This window comes from Carassius carassius, chromosome 4 (assembly GCF_963082965.1).
Source record: "Carassius carassius chromosome 4, fCarCar2.1, whole genome shotgun sequence".
Taxonomy (NCBI): Eukaryota; Metazoa; Chordata; class Actinopteri; order Cypriniformes; family Cyprinidae; genus Carassius; species Carassius carassius.
Window position 1 is genome coordinate 1477745 of NC_081758.1, and position 26286 is coordinate 1504030.

Consider the following 26286-nt stretch of genomic DNA (forward strand, 5'->3'; position numbering starts at 1 on the left):
CATTCTATGCCAAGAGTACTAGCTCTTGTAGGACGAGAGTCTCTCGGCTAGACAAACTTACCTTTTCCATTTCTGCTGTCAGCGAGGCTTACCCGTTCGATGCGTGTGCTCCTGTCGGACGTCTGCGAGAGCCTCCTGGCCAGACAATCTTTACCTTTCCATTCTACAGTTGGCGAGACTTACCCGTTCGATGTGTGTGCTCCCGTTGGATGTAGGCGAGAGTCTCCTGGCCACATAACTTTACCTTTCCATTTGACGATAGGTGAGGCTTAACCGTCCGACGCCATGAGTCTCGACCTCCTGCCAAATGCTGTCTAAACTCTCTCAGCTATCCTCATATCTTTTCCCCCCAACTGGCAAGGCTTACCTGTTCGATGTTCTGAGTATGATACCCCATCAGATGCCGCGAGAGCCCTCCCAGTAGGGTTTTCCTTTTCTCTCTCCATGTCCAACGAGGCTTACCCGTCTGATGCGTGTGCTCCCATCAGACGTCGGCAAGAGTTCTCCCGGTCGGGTTTCTATACTTGGCGCCCACAAGCGAGTCTCATCCAACCGATGCCAAATACGTATTATCATACTTCAGCTAATTATATGTAATTTGTGAAACGAAACAGAGGTTTAGTAAAAGCGGTAGAGCCCATTATAAATGGCGCTGATGGTTTTTAACTCAGGTGGTTCTGACTCATTTTCCATAACTGCATTCTCTGGTTTCTCTACTGGCTTCATTCATCATCTTTAGCTCCCCTTTTGTATGTCCGCGCAAGTGTATGTATGTTTGTTTGACTAGTTTTGTTAGAGTTTAGTTTGAGTTTCTGATTCTGCCTTGCAAATGTTAATGTTTTTAATCTTCTTTACATGATCTAAGCTGAATTTTTTGTTTAGTTAAAGGGCATTTTTTTCTGCTACCTTTACTACTAGCAGCCCATATAAATTATTAATCAAATTAATTGTAATTATTTACATTTCCCTTTTGAGCTGATTTGCTACAATGGCTTTTTATTTATTTTTTATTATTATATGCTTAGATAATATATTACCACACATAAACTTGACAACTTGTATACATAACATTTAACAAAAAGAAAACAAGCTATGTTGTATGTTTAATGTAATTCTTTATTGCAGTATTAGCATCAGTAAACTGGCTTTTTATCAACAGCCGACACACACAGATTCAACACTGCATCAGTTCCATGAACAGGGTACAGAACCAGGCTTCAATCTCTTGCAGAAAGTTTCCTTTTTCAACAAAGATTCATTAGAATGGAGTGCTTCACCTTCAAAGAAACCTCAAGATGTCAAAAGACATATATTATACTGCTTTCTTTCTTTCCAACCTTTTTTTTTAAATCCCAATATTTAGGGAGCTGGCTGGAGTAGAGACATTCAGTGTTTGTAGAAAGTTCTCATTAATATTCACAAACGTTTGGCCAATGATTTCTGCATAGTATAAAATAAAAATAAAAAAATTCAGTTACAACACCCGAATCATTTTATATGTGTGCCACAGAATGTAAAGTCTGAGGGAAGATGCTTTTTACTTAAAATAAAAATAAAATCAAGCAAATAAGGCCCATAAAAAAAAGGTTACTTAACAGATCCCTTTGTACTTGTTTAATTGTTTAAAAACAGTTTTAAAAGATTTAATTGTAAAAAAAAAAAAAAAAGCCAAACTTACAGTTATATCCCAATACTGTGTTGAAATGCAACTTGTCAAGATCAGTCTCTAGTCAAACCCAGTGTCTGAAAAGCTTCTGTCTTGCATGAACTGCACTAAGAGTGTTTGTACGAAGAATTGCTCTAAAAAGGTTTTATGGATCATTTAATCATCGTGATAGCATGTGATCTTTAAAAACAGAGAAGATTTCGCCTAAGATGATATTATCCCAAGTAAACAAAAGTCTCTTTTCCTTTGATCATAAGTTCAGTAAGGTAACACCACCCAGTTGTATGAGCTGAACCGCCATTCTGTCTGAACAATGACGTAAATGTAAAACAATTAACCCCTCTACGGCTACATTTCATTGAAACAAAACTGAACTGATTAAACAATATCATTGGACCCAAAAACCACTACAATATCTATAATTTTTCACCAGACAGACATTATAAGCACGTTCAGCTGAAATCATCATCACTGAAGAACATGCAGACTTGGGTTCACCTCCTAAGCCCACATACATTCATGTCAATATCAATATTTAAGTCTACGTACATAATATATACCTATTGATCAATCTTTGATTTCCATTACTCCCAGATGCCGTATTTTGAGATGACCTAAATGAGCACAAGTCACACAGAATACATTATACGAACCTATTCGCTTGTTAAGTCTGACGTCACGTAGCAGCGCTTCCGTGTCCAAACGCTCTATCAGTTACCACGAGAAAACAACAAAAGTGGCTAATATAAACTCACAATGTGATAGAATACTAGCGAAAAAGTTTTAATCTTAACCGTTAACTCCATACTGAAGTCCCAGATAGGCAAACAATGAAAATATAAATATAAAAAAAAACATATTAAAAATTATTTGTGTTTGGGACACTGTGAGCACGGAGACTGTAGTGTATACCGTAAGTTTGAAAGCGTTTAGCTTAAATTATTAATATGAATAAACAGTGCTCATAAACGGCTGCTGAGTTGAGGCTTGGACCTGGAAACAGCGCTTCTTACGTCATCACTTAACAACCGAATAACTAGAGGTAATGAATGGAAATACAACCCTGAAAGGTTTCCCTTACCTGACTAATTCTACGTGATTACTGTAATACTTAAAAAGTAGTGTTTGTTCAGAATTCTGGCCATTAAATCTTGCAGGGCCATAAAGAGTAAAGTAGGACAGATCCACAGTGCAACACTTAGCACTGGATCTGACAGGCACTGGTGAATGCTGTGTTTCCATGTAAACTGTCTCTCTCTCTTCAGTATCCAAAAACTCAATGAGCACTGTCCGGCCGGCCAATGTCTGTGGTGATGTTGATGAAGAGAGGTGCTCTGTGGATGGACAGAATCTTGTAGGAACAGGAGTTTAAGCCATCAGTCTTCCACGTCTGATGAGTGCGGCGTAACAGATGCATCCTGTGGAAACAAAGCTTTAAAAACCACGCTGAAAATACGAATCATTTACATTTTACATATAACATTAGCATATTCTTTTTAAGGAGTTTTTAAGGAGTCAAGCACGGCATTTTTTTTTACATTTTACTATATTTTCACTTATAAATCATGAAAAAATTATGCCCACTGTTATGATGGAGTAACATCTTTGTATTTATACTTTGGACATAAGTAGGGATGTAAAGATTATCGATTCAAAATCGATGAAGATTTTTCTTTTCATCTTGCCTCTGTATAAAGCATATTAAAGTTCATACGTGCAGCTTAATGCTAGTTTATATATAGTTTAATGCTTATTTCATTTAAAGTTATGAGTAACAAGCAGACAACCAACAAAACAAACAAACAAGATGAGGAGACTGGGAATCAAAAAAAGTAATATTAGTCGAATTTAAAATAAAAAACTGTGTATTTGAATTTTAGGTGTGTGTCCGAGAGCCTTATAAGCGGCACACAAGATGCTTTAAGTGTGCTTTGTGTTGCATTTGAATGTTTTTGTTACTCCGTATCCAGCTGAACCCACAAGAAGCACCGCTGCTGCACTTTTGGGTTTAAAGAAATTAGAGAAACACTGAAGCTCAATGCAGAGGAGATATTAAAGCCTTTCAAACTGAACGTAAATTTGGCGCATTCCTGAGACGCACAACTATGACTGTTGCACTCGAGTCTCGCACAAGAGATTAATAGAAAGCCATGTACAGTTAAAAGAGATTCAACTTTTAGAAAATATGGCTGGAGAATTTGTGAGGGTTTCCATTCCACTGCGTCTCATATGTTTTTAAATTCAATCATGTGATCGGTGCTTTGGCTATTTGTATTGAGCCATGCATAAATACACAATTCTGTTTTGTTCATAATTGTTTATGCAATTTATAAAATCATATTTGATATATAAATATTAGTTTAGATGGTATGTACTTTTTTTCATTGCACTGAATAAACAGTTTAATGTGTTGCATTATTTTGCTCATTGCACCCTCCTGTGGCCTCAGGAGACACTGAACACATTTAATCTGCATACAAAATATAAGATTTTGTTGTGTGTTTGACTGTTAAAACTAAAATAAGCTGTTGTCAGGCTTAAAACATTGGGTAAATTAAAAATACAGTGGTTGAATTTTTTTCTACTGCTCTTTGCAATATAAAAAATAATTACCAATATATAAAAGAATATATAAAACAATTACCAATAACGAATGATATGAAACATTGTATCATTACATGATTATATATCCCCCAGCCCTACCTCACATTAATAGTTTTAATAGTGTTTTTTTTCACATAACCCCACCCACCCTCTCTCACACACACACACACACACACACACACACACACACACACACACACACATATATATTAGATGTAATTCAACAATGCATGCTGTCAAAAATTGTTCCTCACTTTAGTTATGATCTCTTGGAAGCCCAGAATTGCACTCTAATACTGCAACATTTACATTCCTTTCTAATCCGCACTTTAACTGACCTGTCTTTATTGATTTGATTGCCGCTGTCCCTCTTGTGAAAGACCATGGTATAGCGCGCCACTTCCAGGGATGGACGGATTATTGACATTTTCTGCAGCGTCAACCTGAAAAAGACAGTTCAATTAAAATCCTTAACAATGAGAATAGGAGTGTTCAGACAGAATTTCTTAAACACACATTCCCATTCATACGAACAATAAATCGACTTTCGAAAATCGAAAACATGAATTGCTTAGCCCTTTTGTGAAGTCACCTACGAGTGCCTGTGCACATCCTAAGCCACATCGTCCCGAGTTTCTCTCACCTTATTCTCAGGTCATCGTCCTCTCCACCCCAGCCCCAGTAGGAGTTTGGGAAGCCATTGACCTTGTGGAACTGCTCCTTCGTCATGGCCGAAACTCCCCCAAAGTAACCTTTGTATCTGAGTCTGTGAAGTCACAGGCAGAAGGTGATGAATGTCTTTCAAATATTTTAAAAAAAACTATAGTATATTTTACAAATAATTAAATGATGCAATTAAGAAATTATTTGTGGTACATCATATTTAAGTGTAGCTGAATACCAATGTAGAATGTAAAAGCTACTGTAATTAATTAAGGACATATTATTAAGGACATAGCACTATCTGATCACTTCTGTATTTTCTTTGATATATTGATCTCTGCTACAACTGAATCTAGATCGGTCTCTGTCAGAAGGAGATGCATTAACGAGAGCGCACGTGTACTATTTATGGAGGCTATATCTTTAACACCAAGCATTTCTGCAGACTCTGTTGATACTCTCCTTGATTCCTTTAACTCAAAAGTTAAGAATGTTATTGATGATATTGCTCCAATAATAATCAGTAAGAAAACAAACAGACAGAAATCAGTTTGGAGAAGATGAACAGCAGTTCAGACTATGAAAAGACAATGCAGAAAAGCAGAGCGGATGTGGCAGAAGACAAAACTTGAAATTCACTATAGCTTCTATAAAGACAGCCTTCATGCTTTTAATGTGAAACTAGCCACAGCTAGACAGAATTTCTTCCTCAAACCTTATAAACAGTAACTTAAATAACACTCGTACTCTTTTTGCCACTGTTGAGAGACTGACAAACCCCCCAAGTCAGATTCCCAGTGAAATGCTCTCAGACAGCAAATACAATGAGTTTGCTTCCTTCTTTTCTGAGAAGATCATCAATATCAAGAAGGCGATTAGCACATCCTCAAGTAATGCAGAGGTCAGACAGATTAGGCCACAATATCAAAAAGATACTATGTCTATTTTTGAAACAATTGATAGCAACATTCTGGAAGACATAGTGCAGCACCTAAAATCATCAACCTGCTATCTTGACACACTTCCCACATCTTTTTTCAAAAGTGTGCTTAACTGCTTAGAAGCAGATCTTTTAGAAGTGGTGAGCGCCTCACTTCTTTCTGGGACATTTCCAAACTCCTTAAAAACTGCAGTTGTTAAGCCCCTCCTGAAAAAGAGCAATCTTGATAACACCATTTTGAGCAATTTTAGACCAATATCTAATCTTCCTTTTATAGGCAAAATTATAGAAAGGGTAGTTTTTAATCAGCTGAACAAATACTTAAACTCAAATGGATACCTGGACAATTTTCAATCTGGTTTTCGACCGCATCACAGCACAGAGACAGCACTCATTAAGATAATAAATGATATTCGCTTAAATTGTGACTCTGGCAAAATATCGGTGCTGGTATTGCTAGATCTCAGTGCTGCGTTTGACACTGTCGATCATAACATACTACTAGAGAGACTGGAAAACTGGGTCGGGCTTTCTGGGATGGTACTCAAATGGTTCAGGTCATACTTAGAAGGGAGAGGTTATTATGTGAGTCTAGGAGAGCATAAGTCTGAGTGGACGTCCATGACATGCGGAGTCCCACAAGGGTCAATTCTTGCACCGCTCTTGTTTAGCCTGTATATGCTTCCCCTAAGTCAAATAATGAGAAAGAACCAAATTGCCTATCACAGTTTCAGTAGTCATGTCAAAGCAGTAACTAAATCAGCATACTATCATTTAAAAAACATTGCAAGAATTAGATCTTTTGTTTCCAGCCAAGACTTGGAGAAACTTGTTCATGCCTTCATCACCAGCAGGGTGGACTATTGTAATGGGCTCCTCACCGGCCTTCCCAAAAAGACCATTAGACAGCTGCAGGGCTGGACTGGGACAAAAAATCGGCCCGGGCATTTTTGCCCAGACCGGGCCACTATATGATCATAAACACCACCCATCTTTGCACGCCCTTAATTATATGCATACCAACTCCTATTCATTAAAACCACTAATGCCATGTAATGAGTGAGTATAGGAAAGAGTGAGAGTTAACAGATGAAATAAGTCAAAAGTTTATATTTATTAATACAGTTGAACTATACTCCACAGCGGTGAATCCTAAAACAAGCTATAAGCGGCTCTGGCATAGCAATACCAGTGTTTCTTACAGGATTTTTGTTAAAACTATGGTGGTGTGTCCTCGGTCCTTCTAGGGGGGTTCGGGGGCATGCCCCCCGTGAGAAAATTTTGTGCATTTTAATGTTAAATTAATTAATCTGGTGCACTTTGAGAGTTCAAAATTAAAAGCTCCAACCCATATTCAGTGTGCAATTTAACAAAGAAAAATTCAAACCTCTTTTAGTTACAGTGTCTATTTACATTACACCTATACATAATAATAGTTATACTATTAATCCAATGACAGTAATAGCCATATTTTGTAAAACAAATGCACAAAAAATAAAGGAAACTTTCTTAATTAGTTGTACCAATTTCTATACTTGAAAGAGATAAGCACATGATCTTTTATTTTGAGGCAAACTGCATCAAGCTTTTATTTTGGCGGAAAACATGGTTTACAAACGCCTCTTATTAAATTTCTAGTGAATTGCGGTAATCGTCAACTATGCAGATGTGGAAATAATCTACACTCATGACATGGCCTAAGTGTTTTGAAAGTAGTTATGCTTACCGCAGGCTCTACACTTTCTCATCTCTCTCCGTCCTCACTATCATCATCTGCCACAGGAGCTGATGAAGGTCAGAAAACATATATTTTGACACAGTTTACAGTGTCTGCTTTAAGGGCCTGGTTCTATTTTTTCATGCTATTTATCTGCACATTCCTTGCGTTTCTTCTACACACTGACACTGCTGCCGCTCGCTCACTCGTTTAAAGTTGTGATTGGGCCAGCCCAGTGTCAATCAAGAAAAGAGCCAATGGGCCGCTGATCTACGTGTTTCATGGGCTGGTCTGTCAGAAAAAAAACCTAACACTGATTTTGACCAATGCATTACACCGGCACAAACCCAGCGCCGCCAATTAAGCAAAACAAAACAAAACGAATGGGTCGCCGATGTACAAATTTTATGGGCCGTTTAAAAAAAAAAAAAAAAAAAGTATGAGTATAAGATATATCGGCCCAAAAAGCACGTCGGCCCACCGGGCAAATGCCCGGTATGCCCAATGGCCAGTCCAGCCATGGACAGCTGCAGCTCATCCAGAACACTGCTGCCAGGATTCTGACTAGAACCAGAAAATCTGAGCATATCACACCAGTCCTCAGGTCCTTACACTGGCTTCCAGTTACATTTAGGATTGATTTTAAAGTACTTTTACTCGTATATAAGTCACTAAATGACCTAGGACCGAAATATATTTCAGATATGCTCACTGAATATAAGCCTAACAGAGCACTCAGATCATTAGGATCGAGTCAGTTAGAAATACCAAGGGTTCACACAAAACAAGAGGAGTCCTCCTTTAGTTACTATGCCGCCCGCAGTTGGAATCAGCTTCCAGAAGAGATCAGATGTGCTAAAACACTAGTCACATTTAAATCTAGACTTAAAACTCATCTGTTTAGCTGTGCATTTATTGAATGAGCACTGTGCAATGTCCGAACTGATTGCAATATATATTTTCACTGTTTTTTTTTATTTTATTTTATGTAAAATCATTTTCTAACTGTTTTAAATTCATTTTAAACAAGTACAGTTTTAATAATTTTAAAAGTTTTAAAATTGCTTGTTTTATTCTTGTTATTATTTTTCTTCATTACTATTTTACTTTCTTTTATGTAAAGCACTTTGAATTACCATTGTGTACGAAATTGCTATATAAATAAACTTGCCTTGCCTTGCCTAAAGCTGTAGAAGCTACAAGCTGCTTAAATAAGTTTAACTATTGCATTTTGCAAAACATACATGACAAAAATGGTTAGATGTGGGAGAAGAGCATCTTTAAAATGCTTTATGCCATAAAACAAATCTTAAATCTGTATCAAATTTCTTTAGATGTAAAATACTTTATTACTTGACTAACACTGGCAAAAGAATACGGTGTGAAATTTTTATTTATATAGTACAATTAACTACAACTTCCGTTGACCAATGTGCTTTCCAGCAAGTCATCAAAACAAAAAACACAAACACACATTTAGAGATATATATACTAGAAGCTAAATTTGATAATCTACTCTAAAACAGAAAAACAGTTAGTAAAAAAAATAACTTCAGTTTTCTTTTCATTGAATATTAAAAAGTTTACGCCAAACATGCCACGAGACCTGAGACCCAAGGAATTTAGTTTGACAGGCAAATAAACCTTAATGTCATCCACATAACAGTGAAATGACATACCATTTTTTCTAAAAATTGAACCAAAGGGAGTATGAAGAAAGAAAAGAGCAACGGAGCCAGAATAGATCCCTGGGGAACCCCACAGGGCAAAAATGCATTCCTAGAGTAATGTTCACCCAGCTTGACTGAAAAGCTCCTATTTGTAAAATATAATTTAAACCAATCTAAAGCTACACCTCTTAAACCAACTCAATGTTCTAAACGATCAATAAGAACAGCTTGATCGACTCAGCCGTCAAGTCTGCACAAGAACTGCAAAATCACATGGTATTAAAATTTAATTAAGAACTGTCAGAAATGCAGTCTCAGTAGAATGACATTTATGAAAACCTGACTGAAATATTTAAAACATTGAGTAATCAGCTAAAACAACTTTGTAACTGTGAGAACACATTTTTTCCAGAATCTTGGTGATAAAAGGCAGATTAGAAATAGGCCTGAAGTTTGTGTTTTGTTAATTCAGTAACAGTCTGGGAATGCATGCAGCTCCTACTTGCAAACTAAAGCACAAGACATAAAGAACATTCTTAAAACCAATGTCAGACCATCCAGGATTTTGTGATTTTGCAATTGCAGAAGCCATAAAATCCATCAAAGGAGAAAATAATATTTAATAATTGATCTGAGAGCTTTGAAAGAGGCTAAACAAGAGATTCAAGACCTTGTTTATTAACTTGTTGGGCAAAATAAAAGTTTTAATGTTTATTAAGGTGAACATTTGCTTATCCTAATCATGCCTGATTTCAAAAGTAGATTTGCTTTCTTTTTGTTTTAATAAATGAGGGTTAATAAATTAAATAATAAATTAAAGTACAAGCTGTGACTGTGGCAGATGTTACTCCATGCAGAAAGCATATCACATCAATAAATATTGTAATTTAACCAATATTATCAACTAAACACAGGACCAGAGTTTCATACAGAAATTGAATAAACTGTAAATTAAAAACAAAAGTTTCAAAGTTACAAAGTTATTTATTCAAGAGTAGTGATGGATTTCTTTCTTATTTTTTGTTTGATAAACATTAATGAAAGACAGCACAGCTTTATTAGGCTGCTGTCCCTTTAAGACCGACTGCATGGATCCAAGATACTTATACACAATGGTTTCTTTCTCAACAGCTGCTCACATTCAGACAAAACTGACTGTGTTTATGAGGATACTTGCCAGGATATATTTGGCAACTTAAGCGCAATAAGCTGCAAAAACTAACTCAATACTTATGAGGTTTGGAGGCGGCGTTATGGAGTGCTCGACTACAGAATGGTTTAAAAAGACTTAAAAAGATGTGCAAATGACAGTTCTGTGACAATCCACCAGTGACTCGATTAGACAAGTGACAGTTCTGACCACTGAACAAAACAACACAGGAAAAAAAATGCTACCACTGTAACACTATTTTATTATTATTATTATTTTTTTTTTTTTTTTGAGAAAAGCCACAGCAATTTCATACATTTTGATTGCAAAAATCAGAAAAAAAGTCTTGGTGGAACAAAGGTTTTGTGAAAAAAAAAAATCACAATTAAAAGTTGTTGTCACCTCAAATCTTTGCAAGGTGTATGAGGCCTTTATAGTGTATGAGTTGTCCAAACAAACCCGTTAGCTAGAATGAATGGGATTTCCCAATGCTTCATGCGAGAGAATGGATATTTTAGGAGAGTGTGTTTGATTATTACCTCCTGTGATACAAAAGGAGATGTAGGGTTTTGTCACGCAGGAAAGTGGTTTGTGATTTAAAATGCAAAACATCTGAACCACAAATCACATTACTGAAAAAATGTAGTTCAACTAGTAGTGTTACTGCTTTGAGCTACCCCCATCCTGACGCTTCTGCTGCTTTAGTATTTCACAGAGAAGCAGTACTGCGATTTATGCTCCGTCTAACCCAGATCTCGAGTGTCTAAATGTCAAGAACGCTCTGCATGGGAATGTGTTTGTTAAATGAAGGAGACAGCATCACTCACTTGTACCCAGTGGAATTCCTCCCCACTACTAAGTGCTTAGGCTGATCCTCACACATGTATAGATTATGATCGTTCTCAGGAACTAGATCCACATCATGGAAGATGAAACAGTCCCAGTTCTGGTCTTTCAGAGCCTCGAGGTAGCCCACATTTAATAACTTTGCCCTGTTAAATGTAGCTTCTCCTGCCTATAACACAAAAAGAGACACATATATTATACACACATCGTTTATAGAAATTCAAGCAGATTGTGATTTCCTACAGATCACCAGGTGTTTGCCAATACTCTCCTTTCATGACTTAAGACACAAAAGTCTAAGAAATTATTTGAATGAATTACTTCTTTAGGTGTATACTGCCTCAACAGTTTTTACTGACTGAACTGGCAGAACTTTCATAACACGAGAAGAAAAGCATGCACACCTTTGATAACTCCTTGCATTTCCTCTTCTATTATTTTTACTTTACCTAGCTGTTCATTTCCTTAAAATGAAAACTGTACTACTTGAAATATCCATATCACCAACATCAGCTGGTGGCGCTTATCTCTACTGTTGTTAAAGACGTCATAGAAAAAAAGGAGGGTTGTTTTTTGTCTGTATAGATTTGTAACACTATAAAAAAAATAATAATAAACACACTAAACTGCGATAAATAAATAAAAGAAACCTGCCCACATTTACTTGTCAAAAATGATATTTCGGGAATCAGAAACTTGCTCAGTAACTGTAATACTGAGAAGGAAGTAACACACTGTTGTTGAAGTCAACAATAGTTTCATTCAAGTTTTGTAAATGAACAAAAATTGTGTTTTTCCAAATGGACTCAATGGTAGGGTCACGCTTTATTTTAAGGTCCAATTCTCGCTATTAACAAACCATTAACTACAAATTTTGCCTCAAACTCCTAATTTGCGGCTTATTAATAGTAAGGTAGTTGTTAAGTTTAGGCATTGGGTAGGATTAGGGATGTACACTATGATTATACAGAAATTGTGCTTTATAAATAGCCAATACAGGTGCATCTCAATAAATTAGAATGCCATTGAAAAGTTCATTTATTTCAGTAATTCAACTCAAATTGTGAAACTTGTGTATTAAATAAATTCTATGCACACAGACTGAAGTAGTTTAAGTCTTTGGTTCTTTTAATTTTGATGATTTTGTCTCACATTTAACAAAAACCCACCAATTCACTCTCAACAAATAATAATACTTCATAAGACCAATTAAAAAAAAACATTATTAGTGAACTGTTGGCCTTCTGGAAAGTATGTTCATTTACTGTACATGTACTCAATACTTGGTAGGGGCTCCTTTTGCTTTAATTACTGCCTCAATTCAGCGTGGCATGGAGGTGATCAGATTGTGGCACTGCTGAGGTGGTCTGGAAGCCCAGGTTTCTTTGACAGTGGCCTTCAGCTCATCTGCATTGTTTGGTCTCTTGTTTCTCATCTTCCTCTTGACAATAGCCCATAGATTCTCTCTGGGGTTCAGGTCTGGTGAGTTTGCTGGCCACTCAAGCACACCAACACCATGGTCATTTAACCAACTTTTGGTGCTTGTGGCAGTGTGAGCAGGTGCCCAATCCTGCTGGAAAATGAAATCAGCATCTTCAAAAAGCTGCTCAGCAGAAGGAAGCATGAAGTGCTCCAAGATTTCTTGGTAAACGGATGCAGTGACTTTCAAAAAACACAATGGACCAACACCAGCAGATGACATTGCACCCCAAATCATCACAGACTGTGGAAACTTAACACTGGACTTCAAGAAACTTGGACTATGAGCTTCTCCACCTTCCTCCAGGTCCTTGGTTTCCAAATAAAATTAAAAACTTGCTCTCATCTGAAAAGAGGACTTTGGATCACTGAGCAACAGTCTAGTTCTTCTTCTCTTAGTCCAGGTAAGACGCCTCTGATGTTGTCTGTGGTTCAGGAAATCTCTCGACACGTCTGTGTGTGGTGGCTCTTGATGCCTTGACCCCAGCTTCAGTCCATTCCTTGTGAAGTTCACTCAAATTCTTGAAACAATTTTGCTGACACTCCTCATAAGGCTGCAGTTTTCTCGGTTGGTTGTGCATTTTTTCTTCCACACTTTTTCCTTCCACTCAACTCTCTGTTAACATGCTTGGATACAGCACTCTGTGAACAGCAGCTTCTTTGGCAATGAATGTTTGTAGCTTCCCCTCCTTGTGAAGGGTGTCAATGATTGTCTTTTGGACAACTGTCAGATCAGCAGTCTTCCCCATGATTGTGTAGCCTAGTGAACCAAACTGAGAGACCCTTTTGAAGGCTCAGGAAACCTTTGCAGGTGTTTTGAGTTGATTAGCTGATTGGCATGTCATCATATTCTTATTTGTTGGTTTTTGGAAAATGCCAAAATCATCACAATTTAAAGAACCAGAGACTTCAGTGTGCAGTGAATTTATTTAATACATTTATACATTATTTAATACATGAGTTTCACAATTTGAGTTGAATTACTGAAATAAATGAACTTTTCCACAACATTCTCATTTATTGAGATGCACCTCTATGTTAATAACCTGCATGCTAATGAGCAACTAGTTAATCATGAGAATTGGTCCCTATACTAAAGTGTCAAACAAGGTTACTAGTTTTTACAGAATAGACTGTTTGGTTAACAAGTAACAATGTATGGCAGGCTTTGCAAACAGACTGTTGTTTAAGGATGGGGCAGTGCAAACTATAATGGACCCGGGAGCAAAGGCATAAGTAAACACTGTTATGCATTTCACATATGAAGAGGGCGTCAATGCTATAGAACCAATAAAGGTCCGTTTTAACGTCAGAGAAACTGGGATATGCTCATAAAAAAAGAACATTATGTTTATTGTAACAATGAACAATGAACGCTCTCAAAATGCCATCAGATTCTATCAACGAGGATCCCATGTCTGGGAGTTTTGCCCACCTGGTGAATGATGTAGATGGCGTAGTGAAGCTGCTGCCTCTGTAAGAACGGGTGGAGGTGGTGGAGGAGGTAGAGCAGGTGCTTCTCTCGGTTTCTGTGAGGGATAAGGACGGCCACTTTCTGTCTGGCCACACAGTCAGAGGGATTATACTGACCCTCCACCACCTCCCCGTTCTCACTCTCTACCTGCCCTATCGTCAGCGAGGGATCAAATGACAGCTTGATAGAGCCTCCTGTGGAGAAGAACAATCAGAAACAAATAAACACACATGGACACAGGCAACCAAGTAAGCGAAAGGCCCTACGGACCAGGTGCAGTCCTTCAATACAGCACCAGATGGGGCCCACATTAATTACAGGGCCCCATCTTTGGAAACGAGCCCGAGTTAGCAAGCAGCTGTGGAAGGAAAAAACAGTGATGTGTAAACATTGACATTCACATAGAGGTGGTTCCCACAACCTCCTCCACGCTGCAGCTAATGTTTCAGATCTTTATCCAGTATTATCAGCTCAATGGTGATACGTGTAAAAGTTACTGCTATATTACAAAAAAAAATAAAAAAAATTTACTATTGTAAACGAAAATCATATTTAGGTCTAATTTACTTAAAATGAAACGCCATATCGTAATTATATCCACATTTGCATGCTGTCTGTACAGCTAAAAACTATAAATTAAGCAAATGAATATCCATAAATATTCCCAGCTGCTGCATCACTTTCAGATGATATAAAACTGGTGGCGATGACATTCCTCTTAAAATGTTGTGCCCCCGTGAGATGTCTATTTTTATACTGTATGTTTATACGATGTTGCCATACATTTACACACTTATTGTTTTGTTTCCTTTTTCAATGCTTTATGGTATATTTTGTTATTTTAGTTTGTTTGCACACTTGAAATATTACAGTAGATTAATTAACACTATTCACCAGTTGCTTGTTCCTAGCATATTGGCTGTTTATTAGTACTTACAAAGCACATATTAATGCATGATTCTGCATGACCGTATTCTAGATCCCATACATAAGCACACAACTGCAACAACTACCTTACTTGCAATCAATACACAGCAAATCATGACTTCATTAAGAGAAAAATGTGTTTTCCTAGACTAAATTGTTATTGATTATTAAATAGATTAATGATCAGATAGATATATGGAAGTCTGAAGGTGTATAATTGTGTAATAAAACATCTGTTAATCTGCAAATCACTCACGGAGCAGGGGTGACTGCTCTGGACAGCTCTCTCTGACCGACTGCTCCTCTATGCTCCGTATCATCTCTGATTCCAGCTCCAGCGGAGGAAAGCCCTTCACAGACCTCTCGTCAGGAGGATTCAAACCCTTCTGGACAGACTTCAGCGTGTCATCGTTCGAGAATGTTGCTATCCATGCTACAACACACAGACACAACAGCAGAAGAAACAGACACTTCCCCTTCCTTATGATCTTGGATATGGATGGAAAGAGGCCCATGATGGAAGTTTAGTTTGAGGTGAAATCCAGAAATCCGAGCATCTGCTCAAAGACGACAAGAGTTCCCCCAAACGTCTCTTTCCTTTGTTTTCTCGCTCATTTTTTCATCTGAAGAGGAAACATTCTTCAGCTGAAGTGACGTGGGAGAAGTCTTTTGTGAGAAAAAGCTGAAACACAAAGAGAATTTGTATTAGGTTGATCTCTAACTTTATCTTAACCCTATATTAATTTAGAGAGTACATGGATTATTGGTGTTTTGAAGCAAACCCTGGAGCACAAAAGCAGTCTTAAGTCGTTGGGGTATAAGAATACATTGTATGGGTAAAAATTATCATTTTTTTTCTTTAAATGCCAAAAATCATTAGGATATTAAGTTAAGATCATGTTCCATGAAGATATTTTGTGAATTTCCTACTGTAAAAAAAAAAAAAAAAAAAAAAAATTATATATATATATATATGATTATAATTAGTAATATGCATCGCTAACCACTTCATTTGGACAACTTCAAAGGTGATTTGATCAATATTTAGATTTTTTTGCTCCCTCGGATTCGTTATTCTGCGTGCTTACGATTTTTTTTTCTTTTACAGGTTAATTTAAGGGTTTGTCCATTGTTTTAATTTTTAGTTTTAGTATATTATTATAAAGGCATGCATATTTTAACCCTTTTATTTAAAGAACCAATCCAATGTATAGTTCAGATCTGAGGCTTCATACTATAGAAAAGCAATACAAGTGTTTCAGTAAGACAGTTTTCAGCTTGTTTATTTTTATCTGAAAATATATCATGCGGTTGCTTCAAGCAATGGTGTAAACATCATTCAATGTAAATTGTGAAATGTCATAATGAATTCATTTTTGTCATAATCGGACTTGCACTACATACAGAATAGTCCCAGCATAGTAAAGTTGTCAATAGCACAAAGGGAAGTATAAATACCAAAGTAGAAAAATCAAACCGTGATCTTTGTATCTTCAGATTTTAGCTTCTTCCTAACACACTCGGTCTGTATAACAGCTCTTCGTGAGACGACGCAGGAATGCTTCGTAAGCACAATGCTAGTATATTTTACCGTTAATCATAGCACACGTCACACACACACACACACACTCTGAACCTTCCAGGCCGGTGTAACCTGTTAGTCATATTCCTCAGGTTTCTCTCCCGGAGCAGTGCTGCTCTTCCTCCTCTCAGGTTTCATGTTGACACTTCACTGCTTTAGGTCTGTTGCGAGCAGTAACAGGACCTTCGCCCGTCCTTGCCACGTCTAACAATGTAGAAAGCTGTCGTTTTCAGCCAGTGTTTGTGAATGTGCTGCTGAAGGTCATGTTTAATCAGTCACTTTTCGCTTGCTTTGTTTCACTACAGTCGAGAGAAGCAGTATTGTAACGGATGACAACCCTGGGTCTGTGGTGAAAGGAAAGAAATGTCTCCTGGGACTTCTGACCTCTGTAGAGGACATTATATTTTAGAGGCTTCATGTCACAGTTTTAGTCTGGGTGTCCTGTTCTGAGCACATTCAGGCTTTTTAGGAGCTTTGATCATAAACACTCCACTTTTTCATAAACACTTCATAAATTTCTCCACTTTACGCTCCAACCAATGTACACACTAAAAAATAATGGTTCTTCAGCGGTTCTTTGCGGTGGATATGGTGCTATATGGCCCCACTGCCATGCAAATAACCTGTTAAGCCCCTAATTCTTAAAGTGTCTTAGCTTTAGTTGGTGATAGGATTAGAAAAATGACATTAAAATACTGTGATTTTCCTGAACACAAGGCACAAATCCAAGGCCTCCACACAAGACTTTTTGACCACAGAATTTTTTTGGTGCGGATGTGAAGTCAGATATATACCAAAATTAGGGCTGCAACTAACGATTATTTTGATAATCGATTAATCTGTCGATTATTTTTACGATTAATCGATTAATCGGTTTATGTACTTATATTTTAGTTTTTTTCATTTTTTCCCCCATGTAAATTATTAATAAATGGTCTTTATCATTCAGCATAGATTTTTAAGAGATTTTAACCATTTTGCATTGTCATATCCTCATCAAAAATATACCTGGAGTTGTTTTATTGTGTTAGTAATCCTTTGTCGAACTCTTCTGCAATCAGAACACTGACCCATACTCTAGCAAATTTCACAAGGAGATTTCAAATAATGTTTTCACCATGGCAGTCCTTAGAGCTCCTAAAGTAGTTTAACATCCCAAACAAAGCTTATTAAGGAATCTTTCAGAACATATTTTCACGAAGAATAAGGATAAAACAGAATAAAATTGGAGTGCATTGTATTTTATTATTTACTGGGAAACAGCTTTATAGCTTTTGCTGTGAAATTGTAAACAATCCTTCAAAAAAAGTGCCAATGGCATGAAACCTGAATGGAACTCACAATTTAAAGTAAAATCCATCAGAAGGTTGTCCAGAAAAAAAAATTGGACACACACAAAAAACCTGCTGTGTGAAAAAGAGCAGTGAATACTTAGAAAAAAAAGTGCATTTCAAATATCTTTAAACATTTACCTCTCTCATTCAGTCATAATTAGGCTGCAAGACTGAATTATGAACTGGTAAACGACAAACTGATCACAGAACATGTTTGTAAAGCTTTAAATGTTAACTGTTAAAAAGCAATGTTATCAGCTTTTACGACTAAACATTTGCAAACAACATTGTACTGGAGAATCTGCACAAATGAAAGTCTTAGGGGCCGTTCACAAATCGCGCCTAAAAACGCTTTCTCCTTCTTTCCAAAGCGCTCGGGCAGTTGGACCCCTGAGGCGTCTGCCGTTGCTAAGCAACCATGACGTGCTCTCTCCTTGAAGACGCGGAAATTTCAGCAAAGGATAAATGGATTTGCAGCTCAAAAAATCGCTTGCAGTAGCTCTGCTACTAAATTTATTTCAAAATGGAAATCCATATACAACTATGATCAGCTGTTCCTTCATCTTGGCTGAGCTTTTAACGTTGTTACGGGAAAGGATGAAGCTGATTGGTTAGTTCTTGTCACATGACCCGCGATGCGCTTGCAGCATTCTGATAAGTTGAAATGTTTTTAACTCGATGCGGTGCGGTGTTGGAAATAACGAACATGAGCGCGCAAAAGACGCGATATGTGAACGGCCCCTTAAACAGTTCAGTAGTGCAGAGTTTACAGGTTACTCTTCTTTTTTGAAGGCTCAAAGTAAAGTACTCCCACATCACGCTGAATGCTGCAGAGACGCTGTTCGGGAAGCACGTGACATAAAACGAGGCCAGCTATTGGCTATTCGCTACTTCTCCTGTTGTACTGGCTGAGTAAAACCTCCGGTGGCTCATTACTGCCACACTTTGGTCACCGCAGATTTGAAATATGAATGAAATGAGCCGCTTACGGCAAATAAAAGTTATTTAGCAACGAATCGATGACTAAATTAGTTGACAACTATTTTAATAATCGATTTTAATCGATTAAATCGATTCGTTGTTTCAGCTCTAACCAAAATGATGTCACAAACTTCAATAAAAACGTATATTCATATTCATCAATTGCTTTTTGTTATTTGTGTAGGTATAGGCCTCAAATAATTAGCCTAAAATGAGTGAGGAGAGAAGTTATGTTTAAAAGCGTGTTTCAATTTCTACTTACAAAATGTTCAATAAAAATTCAATAAAAATACAAAAAAATGTATATATATATATATATATATATATATATATATATATATATATATAAATATTAGGGATGCACCGAAATGAAAATTCTTGGCCGAAACCGAAAGCCGAAAAAGAGAAAACCAAGGCCGAAAACCGAAACACGAAAGAAATTATGCCAATTATTAGTACCATTGCATTTATTGCTATGACCGTGTACTAACTTTACTAAAATTAAGACATTGCAATTGCATAAATTAATATTAAAGTTTTAAAGATAATTACAATTACATAAATTATAAAAAAAAAAAAAAAACATAAAAATACATAATTACAAAATTATGCAAATATTTATTAAGCACATTGCAACAATGCACAGTATAAAATAAAATTCAAACTAAAAATGTATCCCACTCATGTGTATATTAAATAATAATGTACAGGCCTACTGGCCTGCAGAAAGGTTTTAAAATGAACTGTTCTCTCATAAAAACAAAGTGCATTTAGGTCAAGTGCATTTGAGATTTTTCTCTGTAGGACTAGAAAGTGCATTACTTCTCCAGTAGGAAAGTCTGTTATCACTTCTGGGGATGGGGACTTCAGACAGATAACCATCTAGCTGTTGAGCAGTTGAGCTTGTCATCTGCCTGACATTTGAGAAATATTTGAGAGAGTGTATTTAAATAGGGCCAGGGCATAAATACATTTTTTTTATTTATTCTCACTGGTGTGAAGTGAATGTCGCGGGGAGCTCGTGGTCTGCGCTATGCAGGTGCACGTGCAGGTCGCGGTTTCTGTTTGCGTCATCATAACATTTCGGCCGTGTTGTTTCGGTGATAAAAGTCTATCGGCCGAAAACCGAAAATGCCATTTTCGGCCGTAAATTTTCGGTGGCCGAATATTCGGTGCATCCCTAATAAATATATAGGTGAGTGTCATAGCGTATACTGCGACTGAAATATGCAATTAACGTTAAAGGCAGGGTAGGTAATACATTTATAAACAACTTTCTTCCAAATTTGTTTAAACTTTCTATATATATCAATGCATAATTAAAATGTAAGTACTCTGATTAAAAGAGTATAAAAATCGAGTGACTCTAGACCGTTTAATCTGTATTAACTACAGCTCATTATTTCCAATCGGGACGAAACATAGGATTGGCTTAGGCGACTGTCACTCTCTCGCAACCATGGCAACCACCCTTTTGCCACACATGACCTGCCCACTTGCGCGTTTGATTTGAGGAATTCAACAGGCACGGATCCTAGGAATACCAAAACAATGGCAGAGAAACAGCAAGCAAAATTCACAGTACCAGCCTATGCAGTTAGTGAAGGCAAACCAGGCAAAAAAAGGAAGACCGTAACAGTACAAGAAAAGGCAATGAACAAAAAGTCTTTGGATAAACAAAGAAATAAAACGTGAGTTAATGTCAGCGTGGCTTTCCAGCGATGGCGAGAACTGAGGGAACTCAAGGGGCTGAAAAGTGACTCCTTGATGGCTTTATTTCGGCTGGACAGGTAAATCTTTCTTTTTGTATTTTGATCATACATATTTTTTTGTTTATTTTTTCATGAAGCATGTGTCATTAGCACACGTAGCTGCGTAATATAGCTAACATAACATTACTTAGCGAGCCGTAGTAGAGGCTTTGGAAGGAGCCCAGAAGGGAGGGGGTGGAGTGAATGGAAATAATGAGCTGTCTTTAAAACAGTCGTGAGAGGTCTACAGACACTCGATTTTTATACTTTCTTTTTCAGAGTACTTACATTTTAATTATGTATTGATATATAAATAAAGTTTAAACAAATTTGGAAAAAAAGTTTTTTATACATTTTTTACCTACCCTGCCTTTAAGTTACTATGTTAAGTTCACCGTGTTTTGTGACATTAATGCTAAGTTTAGTATCAATCTAATGTTAGCTGAGTGAGGAGCCTGGCCAACAGTGTTGGCTAATAAATATGTTGTTTCACAAACACTGAACTGTATGTTAAGTTAAGTAACTTAAGTGTAAGTTAACTGGGGTCGTTCTTTTCTTGAATTTCTCCAGATATAACGTTATAACACTACCGTTTAATCTCTCTTCAAATCACTAATAGCGATGGTCTAATTCCCCCAGTGGCGGACTTTATAGCTAGCTGCATCGTTACCATGGAGACGGTGTAGTCTTACCCTATTCACATGTAACGCCTGCTAGTGTAGAGTACATTTAAACGATTAAGTTAGTTCACCTCAAAATTAAAATGTCCTGATAATTTACTAACCCTGATGTCATCCAAGATATCCATGTCTTTATTTCTTCAGTGAAAAACAAATAACATTTTTTTAGGGATACACATTCAGACTTTAATGTCAACCAACTACCCCAATCTTCAAATAAGGTTCAAATGTCCGTGTCAAATCATAAAATACTGTCAACATGCACAAAATATTTAAATTATTAATATTTGTCATCACTGGGCTGCTGTAGATAGGTCTATAATTTACTCTATAGGCTTACATTCATCCTCATTAGTTTTTGTTTGCTGGTCTACACAAACTATGCTATTAAAGTTAAGAGAAAATTACATGAATTTTCAGTTAATGGCCAAAAGTATTTGAGCAGTTGAATGACAGGAGTTAAAATTAATTATAAAACTGATAGTCCCGGTCCTTGATTCTGATTGGTTAAGACGTTGTTAATCACTCAACAAACATATCCCCGTGACCACATTACATTAAAGGTGCTCGGTGTAGTTTAAGTATATTATTAACTAAAATCAATGTCTTTATTTATAATTATAAAACTGTTAGTTCCAATCCTTGATTCTGATTGGTCAATAGCTGTGTTTTATTGTACGATAAACCACGGCTATGACCACTTCACCCAGTGGTTCTCTATATCACCACAACACCCCGAGCTAAACGCATGTTTGATCTCATTGAAGCTTTAGTGGAGTATTGTGAGAGATGGAGAAAGCGACTGTACTTGCATTTAATGAATGTCCGTTGCGATTATCTTGTCCTTTTAACACAACGTTAAGGGGTTTTCCCATGCCTATAGTCATCTGTCAGTTGCGTCTTCCTTCTCCGTGATAACAAGTTTGACTCAAAGCCTTTCAATATAAACGTCATCTATTGGCAAAATAATGTATGTAACTTTTTTTTTCCAGCAGAAGGAATGCTTTTAGTGATTTTACTTGATGAAAGTTGCATAGATACATATTTTTCGGCTTTAATATTTGTATTGTGTGGCAACCGTTTTATAAAAGCAATAAGGTACTCGAGGCAAGTGGTGTATTGTGATTCCTAGTGTACATTTTAATATTACTGCGCAACTGCTGTTTGTCACTGTCTTTGTTGCTGCATATGTTGCTTAGCAACCTCTTTAAAACTACATTGCTTGGCAGATGAATAAATGTGTTGTAATGTTATCTTTTTGTGTTGCTGGTCTTTATTTTATGAATAAAATAAATATTCAAATTAATATTTTTATGGAGTAAGCAATAAGTTCCTTGAAGCCATGTTTTACAGTGGATTTTTAGTGGATTTAAACTATTTAAGGTTTGCCTTTCAAATAAAAGAAGATGGTTAATGCTATTATCCCTTCTCCCCCAGCCCTTACGAAAATTAACCATGGTTTTACTACAAATAAAACCAAAAAACCATGGTTCCTATATTTAAACCATGGAAACCACAAATTAACCATGGTTTTGCTATATTAACCATGGTTTAACCATGGTATTTGTAGTAAATCTGTGGTTATACAAATGGTAGTCAACACGCCAAAAAACCATGGTTTACTACAGTTTTACTATAATAAAACCATGGTTATTTTTCGTAAGGGAGGGCCATGCTCAGACCTGTCCTCCTGACACACCAACACCTAAAATGGTGCTCAAAGGCTGCAGGGAGGGTCATCCCATGCAATACGACCACATTGTCGTCATGTTGGATGGCCAGTCCATTACTGAGGACAGTGAGGACATCTCAATGACACTGGGCCTCATCCTTTGTATATATTTTCTGTTTGGGATCCAATATCCTAAAGGACTGAAAAAGACACTGACCTTCCTGGAGTGCGTTGTCTTAAACATGAAGGATGCAGCCGGACGTCCTGTCACAATTAAAAGAGCGTACAACTCAATCTGTGCATAGAGTCTCTCTCTCTCTCTTTTCTTTCTGGGGCCTATTCCAATTTCTATTTTTTTCCTTCTATTTTTTCTAACTCCTTTAGCCAGTGTTGTTAATTTTAAAAGGCACTGATTATATTTGCAACTAAAAGAAATGAATTAAACTATTTTAAAAGTGTAATGTATTTTGTTTATCAGTAAGCTTTTAGTACAGGATTTTGAATCTTTCAATCCACAATTTGGTATAAAAGTGTCATTTAGAAGCATATTGACTCCAACATTGTAGTATATGGCATGATAATGGCCTACTACCTAAAAAAAATAGGTTCTATAGAGCACCATTTGACAAATGTGCTATAACCCCTCTTTTACACTGCTCAAGCTTGCGGTGTGAAAGAGGGGTAAAGCTTAGGTGCCATTAATGCCAAAAGAGGTTCCCCTATAACGAGCAAAATAACCACTGTTGAGCACCATTTTTGAGTGTAATGACAACAAACAACACAATTCACAAAACCTTTTTTTCTGACTCTCAGGAGATAAATGAAAAACTTCATTTGATATCGGCTCATAATGCCTAAAAATTTGCATTAAGCCAAGCGCTTCATAACGACGTCTTGAGATCATGTTTAAAATATGAATTATTTGGTCATGAGACATCTATAATCGTTGTAAATGAACAGCCAAACAATGCCTATTTCTGATTTCTTAAGCACAGCTTTAAGCACGTTGACTGCGAAGACTACGTTGTATTCTATTTTAATTGGCAATGTTACAGCTCGTTACAGTTTGACAGCGTGAATGATACAGAAACACATCAAAACTAGCGATTCAACTCACCGCCCTCGTGTGCGAAGGTGCGCACTTCTCAGCTGTTATATCTCGAAGAGCACACAGACATATTGTGAAAAAGTAGTAAGCAGAAAGAGGTTAAATGGACGTAGGGCTGTGAAAGCCGATGCACTCTCAGCTCAATCCACCAGTGCACTGAAGCTCAGTATTTCCGCAAACACAGCAGCTGCAGGCCAGACTGACTCTCAGCGTCTCTATCAGCCCCTGGCGGCGGACGCAGGAACTACACCTGCCCTGAGGCTTTACTTCAACTAATTAAACATCAAGTTTCTAGGCTGTGCAAGTTGTACAGGTTCTGCAAGCTTTCACATTGATTACAAAACAGGCATTGGGATATGCATCAAAAAAGTGTATGATTCATTGAAAAATCGTGTATTCGAGACAAACAAACTAGCATCTTTCCACCACGGACCTGTGACAGCAACATCTCTCTGCTGAACGAGCTGAACAGCTTCTTCGCTCGCTTTGAGCAACAAAACAGCACCACTGCACAGAAGACTCCACCTCCTCCTGGCGACCAGGTGATGACGCTGACCCCAGACAGTGTGAGGAGATCCTTCAGCAGGATCAATGCACGCAAAGCTCCGGGTCCTGACAACATCCCTGGGTGTGTACTGAGAGACTGTGCAGCAGAATTCACTGATGTCTTCACAGACATTTTCAACATCTCACTGAGTCAGGCTGTTGTTCCCACATGTTTCAAAACTACCACCATCATTCCAGTTCTGAAGAAGCCATCTCCATCCTGCTTCAATTACTACCGTCCTGTTGCACTTACCACCATCCGCATGAAGTGCTTTGAACGGCTAGTCATGCATCACATCAAGTCTGACCCCCCCCCTCCCTGGACCCCTTCCAGTTTGCATTTCGGTCCAACCGCTCAACCGATGATGCCATCTTAACTACCCTCCACTCAGCACTCACAAATCTGGACAAAAAGGACTCATATGTCAGAATGCTGTTCATTGACTTCAGTTTAGCATTCAACACAATCATCCCTCAACAGCTCATTTACAAACTGATCCAACTGGGGCTCAACACTTCGCTGTGCAACTGGCTGTTGGACTTTCTGGAAGACCTCAGGCAGTACGGGTCGGCAGCAACACATCCAGCACCATCACACTGAACACTGGGGCCCCCCAAGGATGTGTGCTGAGCCCCCTCCTCTTCACTCTGCTGACCCACGACTGCACACCATCACACAACTCCAACCTCTTTATTAAGTTTGCGGATGACACGACTGTGGTGGGTCTCATTAGCAACAAGGATGAGACACACTACAGGAGTGAGGTGAGCCGCCTGGCCGGGTGGTGCAGTGACACTAAGTTCCTGGGTGTGCACATCACAGAAGACCTCTCCTGGACTGAAAACACCGCAGCACTGGCCAAGAAATCACAACAGTGTCTCTACTTCTTCCGCAAACTGAGGAGAGTCAGAGCCCCGGCCCCCATCATGTACACCTTCTACAGAGGCACCATCGAGAGCATCCTGACGAGCTGCATCACTGTGTGGTATGGCGCCTGCAACGTGTCCTGCCGAAAGACTCTGCAACGCATAGTGAGAGCAGCTGAGAAGATCATTGGTGTCTCTCTCCCCTCCCTCCAAGACATTTACGGAACCGTCTCACCCGCAAAGCCCTCTGCATCACATGTGATCCCACTCACCCATCACACAGCTTCTTGAGCTATAACTGCATGATCAGGACAAATGAAGAAGAGTTTCAGATCCAAAGATTTTCTCCACGTAAGTGTTAATAATTTAACAAAGTAATTAAGGCTGTTCCCAGTGGTGTAATAATTTTAACCAAATTCTCTGATCCTACAAAATCTCCTCCTTTTTTGACAAATGTTTTAATAACAGTTTTATAAGAAACTCCTTTAATGTTGGATCAAGTCCTCCATGTAAATCAAAATGGCTTAAACCCCACTGTATATCTTCGCACAGCGTTTGGACTTCACCATATAAAAATGTCATTTTTTAATAAAGTAAAAGAAGTACTTTACAAAATTATTCACAGATGT

At 37.6% G+C, this 26286-nt stretch overlaps 1 protein-coding gene across 3 annotated transcripts; it reads right to left on the reverse strand.

Moving 5' to 3' along the window:
• Positions 1–1805: 1805 nt before the first annotated feature.
• Positions 1806–24434, reverse strand: LOC132132348 (beta-1,4-galactosyltransferase 4-like). Of its 3 annotated transcripts, none has more exons than XM_059544728.1 (8): positions 24254–24434; positions 15393–15818; positions 14171–14403; positions 11238–11425; positions 4914–5036; positions 4609–4713; positions 2704–3084; positions 1806–2326 (listed from the first exon to the last, which is right to left on the reverse strand). In XM_059544728.1, exons 2-7 carry the CDS (start codon positions 15649–15651, stop codon positions 2943–2945), a joined length of 1050 nt encoding a protein of 349 aa, XP_059400711.1. In that variant the 5' UTR covers positions 15652–15818; positions 24254–24434; the 3' UTR covers positions 1806–2326; positions 2704–2942. The 3 variants fall into 3 exon arrangements, with proteins under 3 accessions (XP_059400711.1, XP_059400715.1, XP_059400720.1); XM_059544732.1 differs by lacking the exon at positions 24254–24434 and adding an exon at positions 16614–17161; XM_059544737.1 differs by lacking the exon at positions 24254–24434 and adding an exon at positions 16595–16680.
• Between the last annotated feature and the right edge of the window lie 1852 nt (positions 24435–26286).